This window comes from Pelodiscus sinensis, chromosome 24, assembly GCF_052426305.1.
Source record: "Pelodiscus sinensis isolate ZL-2025 chromosome 24, ASM5242630v1, whole genome shotgun sequence".
Lineage (NCBI taxonomy): Eukaryota > Metazoa > Chordata > Testudines > Trionychidae > Pelodiscus > Pelodiscus sinensis.
In genome coordinates, this window is record NC_143075.1 from 15,674,868 (window position 1) to 15,685,572 (window position 10,705).

Here is a 10,705-nt window from a genome sequence, read left to right on the forward strand (position 1 = left end):
CAAGTGCTTGAATGGGACATCCACATCCCACCTCTGGTCACTAAAACTGGCACTTAGGTATTTAGGCACACACTGAGACACGGATTCATATGTGCGTGCACACACACACAAATAATCACATGCAACAACACCCTTTTAGCAAACAAATTGTTAACCACATACACAGAAGTGCACACATCACCATCATCACAAAAGAGCAGGAAAATCCCTCATTTATTATCAGTGCTTGGAACCCAGTTTAGTCAAATGGTCCTCTTGGTCCAAAACCAAGACCTGAACCTGTAGCAGGAGATGGGCCAGAGTCTCCATGACAACCACTAGGAATGTTGATACTGCTATTCATTTTACAGGAAGGCACTTGGATAGTACAGTGGTGGGCAGTTATATACAACTCTTAGATCAATGGATAGGAGCCCAATCCCCCATCCAGTGCCTACCTGGTTTTGGCTCCAGTTATTACTGCTCTTGAGATACAATGGCAGTGAAATGTTTTGGAGCTTGCAAAAGATAAAGCACAGGAATCAGATTGCAGAAAATGCAAAGAAACTTTATTACAATTATCACATTATGTGTGTGTGTGTGTGTGTGTGTACACACGCATGAACATACACATCATTGGGCTTTGCATTGTGAACCTACAAAGGAGATGTGTGTAGTTGACCATCTTCCCCTGGGGTTAAAACACCCCATGTTCTGCATTAGAACAAAGCTTCTCTCTCTGTGTGATGCTCTGCATCTCATCCCCAGATTCAGATACATGTGTGCCAAATCTATCCTCAACGTAACCCCACTGAAACCAAAGCAAGTGAAGAATTTGGTTCCAGGTGTGTTATCTAGCTCATTCCTTTAAGATACAGCTTGGCAGCCAGTGCCAAATCTTCCAAGCTTGTGTGCCAAAATGTAGACCATTAAACCCCCTGTTGCTACGTAAACCAAAGAGGGTGAATGTTCACAGGTGTTGAGCTTCTGCAAATCCCAGCAATGACAACATTCGCTCAGCACCTCTGAAAAGCACAATGCTTATTAAGTACCTAAATATGAATTTAGACACTTATCCTTAGCCAAGTCGCTAGGGTCTGATTTGTAGAGCTCTGGAGTTCCCACAAACCCTTCAGTGGCCCAGCACCTTTGAAAATCAGACCCTTGGCCCCCAAGATCCATACATTTTCATCCCCCATTCCATCCCATTCCCAGCATCAGAGACATACAGGCACCTGTCCAATGAAACATGTACAGAACTGTACAAGACATTGTATTGTTGTCATAGAAGTGAAATCGAAGGGCATCTCTCTGTAAATAGATGGCTTTTTAAGATATAAATTTTAGTCGAGATCAAATAGTAAAAGTCACTCCAGCTGGAAAAGCATCTCCTTCCCTCTGAGGGATGGAAACATAAAATCCCCCAGTCTCTCTCTGTGTGTCTTTCCTTGAAATCAGTCAAGTCCAAAATACACATAGGGGTTGTTGCTCCCTACCCCCTCTGTGGCAGCTGCCCATTCAAGGAACCCTTCAACTTCCCAGAACCTGCAGATATGTCTCCTTTTAGCAGGTATGGTTATAACACTAGTCATTCATACAGTCATTTCTCCCAGCCAGTTAGAAGGTGTGTGGGAGTGGAAGTGATGGGGATATGCACCAAGAGGTGTAGGTCGCTGGGAGCAGATGGAAGATGGCAGTGAAGGTGTGTTAAAGGCAGGCTGGGTACAGCCTGCACAAGTCTGTGGGGGGAGGGGGCTGCTCAGTCAGCAGCAGGGAAAAGGACAGTGGTCTGGTTTGTCAACAGACCTAGTGCTGCTTGGCTGCCAAGGCAGCAGCCCGGGGGGGAGGCCATGCCCAGGGCTTTTCCAGGCCCCTTGTGCCCTTGCCACCCCCGTCAGACGGGCCCCTCTGGAAAGGCCAAAGAGTCTCTAGCCTGCTGGCGTCAGCAGCCCACCTAGCAGGACAAGCAGGGCGCCTTTCGGGGGGGCTTCCAGGGCGGCCTCTCCGCAGCCAGCGGGCTGCGCAGGCTCCACCCCCTCATCTCCCGGGCCAGGGTCAGCACCTCGGCCGCCTGGAGGCCTGGAGCCGTCGCGGCGCCGCCGGGGCTGGTCCTGGAGGAGGCGGCGGCGGCGGCCGCGTGGTGGCAGGAGGCGCCGAGGTTTTCCTCCTCCTCCTCCTCCAGGATGGAGCTGAGGCGGCGGGCGCCGCGGCCGCGCTCGGCGGGGGGCCGGTAGGGGCAGGTCCCGTTGAGCCGCTTGCGCAGGGGCACCCGGGGCACGAAGGCGTCGCCCAGCAGCTGGCGCTGGAGCTGGCGGGCGTCGTTCTGCCGCTGCAGGCGCTTGAACTGGCTGAAGGCGGAGGTGGCGGTCTGGTAGAGCAGCCGCGCCATGGCCCGCGCCTTCTCGGCCCGGGACACCAGCACGGCGTGGCAGCGCAGCACCACGGCCTTGTGCTTCACCTGGTGCCGGTAGACCCAGGCGAAGACCTTGGGGTGCCGGCCGTCCGCCCCGCAGTAGGTGATGCGGTGCAGCAGGTAAGCGTGGCCCGCCCGCCGCCCGCCGCCCTTCTCGCAGGGGGCCAGGCGGATGCCGTGCGGCCCCAGCGTCAGCTTCATCTTGGTGCCGCCGGCCCCGGCCTCGCTCTTGGCCCAGATCTTGGCCACCGCCTCGTCCGTGCAGCCCTCGCCCTTGGCGTGCAGGGTGACCGCGTTGCCCAGGTACCAGGCCGTGTAGCTGGGGTCCTCCTGGTTCAGCTCCACCGTCTGCCGCCGGCTGCGGAACACGCTGCCCAGCCGCTCCAGCGGGCACTCGGGCAGCAGGTCCGGGCAGGAGCGCACCAGGCTGGAGAGCAGCGAGGTGTAGCTGAGCCCCGGTCCCAGGCTCTTCCCTTTGCCTTTGCGCTCCTCCTCCACCAACACGAACTTGTTCCTGCGCCAAGGCAGCATCGCGGCTCTGCAAGGGGCAAGCGGGAGGGGAGGGGGGGATGAGAGGTTGGAGGGGCAGGGGGAGCGGTCCTCTGCTGCAGCCGCGGCCACCCCCGGGGCAGGAGAAGGGGCATTCCTCCGAGCCCACCGGGAGGTCCCTGGAGCCCTGTCCCGCTGGTCCGCCCCGCTGTCCCTCCGGGAGATGCTCCGCTTTCTGCAGCGGGACTGAAGATGCCCTGATTCCTGCCCCATTGCACCGCCTGGAATGGGCCCGATTCCTGCCCCATTGCACCGCCTGGAATGGGCCCGATTCCTGCCCCATTGCACCGCCTGGAATGGGCCCGATTCCTGCCCCATTGCACCGCCTGGAATGGGCCCGATTCCTGCCCCATTGCACCGCCTGGAATGGGCCCGATTCCTGCCCCATTGCACCGCCTGGAATGAGCCCGATCCTTGCCCCACTGCACCGCCTGGAATGGGCCCGATTCTTGCCCCACTGCACCGCCTGGAATGGACCCGATCCCCATTTTAAGGCACCGCCTAGAATTGCCTCGGACCCTACCCCATTGCACCGCCTCGAGATGTCCCCGATTCCTGCCCCACTGCAGATTGCTGCTGTGCCCCCTCTCCCCGCCCTGCCCTACTGCAAATGGCTGGAGATGCCCCTCTTTGGGCCCCCGCTCTCCTGCAGCCTTCTCGCTGTCCCTACCCCACTGCAGCTGGAGGGAGATGCTCCGATCCCGATCGCACTGCCCCGCCTGCAGGAGCAGAGGGACTCGGCTGCCCGTCAGAGGCGCAGCGGGTTCCAGCTCCCGGTCTCGCGGCTTCTCCCGCTGTGACAGCAATGAGGAGAGGATGCAGGGATTCATCCCCTGGCTGCGCTGCTCCACCTCCCGCGGCTGCTACATCAGCCGGCCGCGCGCTCACGTGCACGCGCGCACAGCAGCCCGGGGCGCTCTGTCTCTCATCGGCGCACACACAGCAGCCTAAAGCTTACACACACATGCACACTAGAGCTTACACACACATGCACACTAGAGCAGTGTTTCTCAACCTTTTTTAAAAAGTACCGCTTTTTAAAAAAAATTATGAGTACCCCCAATACCTACAGTTTTCAGACACACACTTTTTTTTTCTACTATTGCGACACATTTGTTTAAACAACTTCATCGTAGCAGACGGACAATGATATTTTGGGGTGCAAAAAGTACAAAAATGATCAAGCGCTGTAAAACTTAAAACAAAAATTCAGTTTTCTCCACATTTCAGTTGTGCTGACGTCCCCCCAGACTTCTCTTGAGTACCCCTACTCCTACCACTGGTTGAGAAACACTGCACTAGAGCTTGCTCTCTCTCTCTTACACACACACACACACACACCAGCCTAAAGTTTACACATACACCAAAGTAGTGCTTATACACACACACCAGGCTACAGTTTACACACACAGCCTACAATTTACACACATACACAGCAGCCTAGAGCTTACACACAAACACCAACCTACTGTTTACAAACACAAGTCAGCCCACAGTTTACACATGCAATCTACAGTTTATACACACACATACACCAACCTGCAGTTTACACACACACCTCCCTAGAGCTGCCTAGAGCCTACAGTCATGCACACACCCCATGACCACAGTACTCCTCAACACAACACAGTGCCTGCAGTCATATAACCATACCCACCAGCCTAGTGCTTACACACACACAGCAGGCTAGAGCTTACACACACAGCCTAGAGCTTTCACACACACCAGCCTAGAGACCAAACACATACACACTCACACACACACACACACACACACACACACACACACACACACACACAGAGCAGCCTAGAGCTTATGCTCACACAGTAGCCCACAGCACTCTCACTCACAATGCTCAGAGCTAGCTCACTCACTCACACACATACTTACTCACATACTTAACCATCTTGTTAGTCTTTAAAGTGCTACATAGTCTTTAAAGTGCTACATTGTCCTGTATTTTGCTTCAGCTACACCAGACTAACACGGCTACATTTCTATTACTATTCTACATACTTACAGGCATAGAGAGATCAGCCCAGAGCACACTCACCCACTCTCTCTCACACACCGTGGCTCAGCGATCATCCCATGTGCTCTCTCTCGCTCTCTCTCTCTCGCTCTCTCTCTCTCTCTCACTCATATGCGCGCACACACACACACACACACAAACAAACACACGCACTGAGGCTTAGAGCTCATCCAGACACCCACTTGGCTCTTGGCTACACACTGCTTTGACCATGGTCGTATGTCTGAGTGAGGCAATTCCCAGCACTCAAGAAAGCAGAGATATGCCAAAGAAGTTCACCATTGCAACTTTAGCTTAGGCCAGTGGTGTCTGTTCCTCTGTTGGGGCAGACAGGAACCAGTGCTGTGGTTCACTCAAAGCAAAAAAACCTAGAATTATCCTAGGTGGAGAAACAAATATTTACCCAGCCAAGGACATTCCAGGTCAGTGTTATGGGACTCTCATACCAGCTTCCTAGTGCTGGTTGCAAACATGGTGGGGACAATCATGTCCTGGGTGCTTATAGACAGGCAATTAAATCCACATTTATTCAGGTAAAAAAGTGACCCCATTTCCAGAGTTGCTAAACCCCTGCAAAATCAGGCTACTTATTCCAGGCCTAAAAGTGCATTGAGGTATGCACATTTGGAAGTTTTAGCCTGGCTTATCCGCAATCAACATATTTTTTTGGTGTCATTCCAAAGCACAAAGGCCATCATCACTTACACAGCCCTTTTCATCTTAAAAGAACTTGGTGAACATTTATCATAGCAACATACCAACGGGGAGGTAAACATGAGGGCTGTGTCTAGACGGCATCCCTTTTCCGTAAATTGCAAATGAAGTGGGGATTTAAATCCCCCCTGCTTCATTTGCATAAACATGGCTGCCGCTTTTTTCCCGGCTCGGAGCTTTGCCAGAAAAAAGCACCAGTCTAGACGGGGATCTTTTGGAAAATAAAGCCTTTTCCGAAAGATCCCTTATTCCTCTTTAAAAAAGGAATAAGGGATCTTTTGGAAAAGGCTTTATTTTCTGAAAAATCCCCGTCTAGACAGGCGCTTTTTTCCGGCAAAGCTCTGAGCCGGAAAAAAGTGGCAGCCATGTTTATGCAAATGAAGCGGGAGGGATTTAAATCCCCGCTTCATTTGCAATTGCGATGTGTCTAATTTGCATCCCTTTTACGGAAGGGGGATGCAGTCTAGACACAGCCCAGGAGTCCCTTTGCTGGCAGTACTATCTCCAGTTACTCAAGAGATGGTAGGTAGACTGGAGAAAGAATGAATCTGCCCACCTAGTCACATCTACACTGGGGCTGTGTCTAGACTGGCAAGGTTTTCTGCAAAAGCAGCTGCTTTTGTGGAAAAACTTGCCAGCTGTCTACACTGGCCTCTTGAATTTCCGCAAGAACACTGACGATCTCATGTAAGATTGTCAGTGTTCTTGCGGAAATGCTATGCTGCTCCCATTCGGGCAAAAGCCCTCTTGCACAAATGTTTTTGCGCAAGAGGGCCAGTGTAGACAAAGTGGTATTGTTTTGCGCAAAAAAAGCCCCGATCGCAAAAATGGCAATCAGGGCTTTCTTGCGCAAAACCGCGTCTAGATTGGCACGGACGCTTTTCCACAAAAAGTGCTTTTGTGGAAAAGCATCCATGCCAATCTAGACACTCTTTTCTGCAAATGCTTTTAACGGAAAAAACTTTTCTGTTAAAAGCATTTGCGGAAAATCATGCCAGTCCAGACGTAGCCTGGGAGTTTTGGTCAGTGTAGTAGCAGTGCTGTGTGTGGGAGGGGAGGGGAGAACCCTTCATACCCGTGATGCCATAGCTATGCCAACCTAAACTCTAAGGCTATGTCTACACTGGCGGGTTCTTGCACCAGAAATATGCAAATGAGGCTAAGCATGGAATATCGCCGAGCCTCATTTGCATATCTAATGAGCCGCCATTTTGGGGGAAGAGGCTCTTGCACTAGAAGGAGCTGTCTACACTGCCCCTTCTTACATAAGAAAAACCCTCTTGCGCGATGCCGTTATTCCTGAAAATAATCAGCGTAGCGGCATTGTGCAAGAGGGTTTTTCTTGCGCAAGAAGGGGCAGTGTAGACAGCTCCTTCTGGCGCAAGAGCCTTTTCTGCAAAATGGCAGCTCATTCGATATGCAAATTAGGCTCGTCGATATTCCACGCTTAGCCTCATTTGCATATTTCTGGCGCAAGAACCTGCCAGTGTAGACATAGCCTAAGTGTAAATCAGGCCTCAGCATCTAAGGAGGGCTGACACTTGTCTAAGGCTACATAGACACCATGGGCTAGCCTCACAGCTCCCATTCATGTACTCATGCTAGCTTGTTGAGAGTTAGCATGAGTATAAATAGCAGTGTAGCCATGGCAGCAGAGGCAGCAACTGCAGCAGCATGGCTAAAATGCATATCCACGGGGTTTGGACAAGTTTCCGCTGCTTGTGCTACCACAGCGACATTACTATTTATACTTGCACTAACTTGCCTCATGCTAGTACCAGCACACAAGCTGGGAATCGCTCCCCTAGCTCACAGTGCAGATGTGTAGCCTAAATGCCATCAGGCAGTAGCTCTATAGTTGGTTGCCAGGGGTCTGATGGCTCAGATCCAGGAGCTGAACCCGTCGTTACACAGATCCAGGACCAGCGAGAGCGACCACGCTGAGACTGCAGCTCTGCCTTCCAGCAGGTGAGTGTTTGCAAGATTCCATGCTCACTCACTCACCGTCACACATGTCCACAGGGAGTATGACAGCATGGCTGTCGCCACCACACACGTCACACTTCCCAGCAACATGGAGAGCCAGATGCTCATTTATGCTAAGTGGAGAAGATCCTTACTGCAAATGACAACGAGCCTTCACTTATTCTCCTCTCAAGACTTTATGAAACCTGAATGATTTCTGGGGTGAACCACATCTGTAAGGCAAGCAGTTGTTATAAAGTGCCCAACAATATAAACTGTATGTACATTCAGCCGCCCACGGGTACAGTCACCATTTCCACTCTTTCATGGAGTACAGTGGACACAGGCATGCACACGCCTGTGTGCAATCACATTCATACTCATCAACAGCTGTAAATATTTCATTCAATTAACTTTCAGAGGCTCAGCAAAACTCACAAAAAGAAAATAAGTGAGCCAGAATGTAGGGCATTACCAGAGCTGAGCCATGTGAGGCATGGTCCAGTGGTCTGGGCACAGATTGGGAGTTCAGAACTCCTGGGTTAATTTCTGATCCATCTGAGGACATGGGCTGCCTCTCGCTGGGTGTGCAGGCTGTAGCTAGTGTGATGGGTCCCTGATCTCAGTCAGAACCACAGGGAGGTGCTACTGCAATGTGAATCATTAACAAAGGCCTGATCCAGCATAGGAGTAAATGCAAAGGCTTCCATTGACTTAGAATTACAGTGGGAGAGGTCTAGGTTGGATATTAGGAAAAACTATTTCATGAGGAGGGTGGTGAAGCACTGGAATGAGTTACCTAGGGAGGTGGGGGAATCTCCATCCCTAGAGGTTTTTAAGTCTTGGCTTGACAAAGCCCTGGCTGGGGTGATTTAGTTGGGATTGGTCCTATCTTGGGCAGCGGCCTGGACTTGATGACCTCCTGAGGTCTCTTCCAGCCCTGGGATTCTATGATTCTAGAGGGTGTATTGGCAGGGCTGGCCCTACCATGAGGCGAACTGAGGCAGTTGCCTCAGGTACCAGACTGTGGGGGGAGGAGGGGTGCCACAGACTGTGGTGGGGGGGGGTGCCACTAGAACCCAGAGGGAAGAAAATTGTATCTGGTGCTGGTGCACGTGTATGTGTATTCTCTCGGCTCTAGATGCACAGAGATGGTGGAGTGCCATGAGAGGAGTAGAACAGGAAGAAGGCAAAATTGAGGCCTTTCAAAGTTTTGGCCCAAGCGAGGGGGTTTGGGGACATCATTTGAACTCCCCACCTCAGGTTCCAAAATGTTGTGTGTTGGGGCTCTAAATGGGAGGTTGCATGAGAAATAGCCATACCTATCCCTGGGCCTCGCACAGGGCATACACTAGGGCTGTGTCTAGACTCCAGAGTTTTGTCGACAAAAGTGGACTTTTGTCAACAAAACTATACCTGCGTCTACACTGCCGCTGAGTTCTGTCGACATAACACCGACAGAACTCAGCAGTTTTGTCAACGGCTATCAATCTCATTCTACGAGGAATAATGCCTTTTGTCAACAGAGTTCTGTTGACAGAAGGCGTTATTGCATTTACACTGTCCTTTGCATCTACACTGTCCTTTGCATCTACACTGTCAAGTCAACAAAGCGGCTTGCTTTGTCGACAGAACTGGATGTAGTCTAGACGTTTGTCGACAGAAGCTTTGTCGACAGTATCTGTCGACAAAACTTCAGTCGATAAAAGCCTGTAGTCTAGGCCAGTGGTCCCCAACCTTTTGGGGCTGCCAGGCACCCAGGGGCGGGGCCGTGCATGCGCCGAGCGCCCGGGGGTGGGACCACTCATGTGCCGGGTGCCCGGGGCACAAGAATGTCTTGGGCTGGCCTTGATCACTCGGCGGGCGCACATAAATGCCCCGGCGGGCGCCATGGCGCCTGCAGGCACCACGTTGGGGACCACTGGTCTAGACGTACCCTAGAAGCAGACTCTCCAATTTCCATTTCTCCTCGTTTGTTGATGCTTTGGGTTTTTAATTTGCTGTTGTACCTTGCTACTCCCTGAATTACTCTGACCAAAGCTCAGCAATGGCCCATCTTTGTGATCACAGTGGTGGAGAGTGGATGCTGCTAATTTAAAAAAATGACACCGAGGCCCGGCCAAGTCACGACAAGTCACAGCTAAGGAAGTGAAGATTTAATATTCATTAGCTCTACAGGGCTGGCTCACCATGAAAATGACTCGTTGAGTTGTAGCATCATGTCAGGGAGGTTCTAAAAACACCACCACATAATCCAGGCTGCGTTAGGAGGCACAGTAAGTGCCCGTGGCACCAGACATTGAGGTAGTAGGATGATGGTCAGAGGGGAGGGAGGGCCAGGTGGACACTTGACCCAGGAGACTCAACTGTTTGTGAGTTTTCAATCTGCAGTAAAACCTCAGAACTTTGGAATTCAGCTGCTTCTTTCTTAGCAATTGTTCCCGCTCCTCTCTTTACTGAGATGCAACTCTCTGGAAGGAACGGACAAAGAATAAAAGTAGGATACAGAGGAATGGAGCTGGGCTCAGGAACTTGCTTTACGTTCCACAGGATTCAAACAACCCATTTTATTTTTTGAGCAGCGTCTGTAGTTATTGAATGGAGCCTGTTCTAGGGCAGCATAAAAGCACCACCCAGATGCTCAGATACTGAGGTGAAAGGGTCCTGAGATCACTGTCATGAACCCTGGATGAAAGAAAGAAAGAACTTGGATAAAATATAAACAGTTCCTCTCCCATTCAATCTTTACTCGTTTTAGGACTAAATCATGTTTGATTTTCAAAAATGGAGAGATGTGTATAGGTGGGAGACTGACTCAATGAAGAAGAAAAGAGAATTCACGGGGAGCGATGGGGAGCAGAAATGCAGGATCAGAAAAAGGAGCTAGGAACTTTGCATTCTCTACAGCTAAGGTGGATCACATTTTCTACTGACTGAAAAATATGGCCTGGGCCTAGGGGACTACTTGCCCTATATAGGCCCTCTGTGATGTTCTCCTGGGGTATTAAGGGCCTCAATTGAGCTGGTAGATGGGGCCAGGAAGATGGATTGGA

At 51.3% G+C, this 10,705-nt stretch overlaps 1 protein-coding gene across 1 annotated transcript; it reads right to left on the minus strand.

Annotated features, from left to right (window-relative positions):
• Positions 1-313: 313 nt before the first annotated feature.
• FAM43B (family with sequence similarity 43 member B) lies at positions 314-3,812 on the minus strand. The gene is made up of 2 exons (XM_075906507.2): positions 3,612-3,812; positions 314-2,930 (listed from the first exon to the last, which is right to left on the minus strand). Exon 2 carries the CDS (start codon positions 2,921-2,923, stop codon positions 1,934-1,936), a length of 990 nt encoding a protein of 329 aa, XP_075762622.1. The 5' UTR covers positions 2,924-2,930; positions 3,612-3,812; the 3' UTR covers positions 314-1,933.
• Positions 3,813-10,705: the final 6,893 nt, after the last annotated feature.

Excerpts from the sequence above, each read along its gene's own strand:
- FAM43B (XM_075906507.2), bottom strand. The coding sequence starts at position 2,923 with ATGCTGCCTTGGCGCAGGAACAAGTTCGTGTTGGTGGAGGAGGAGCGC.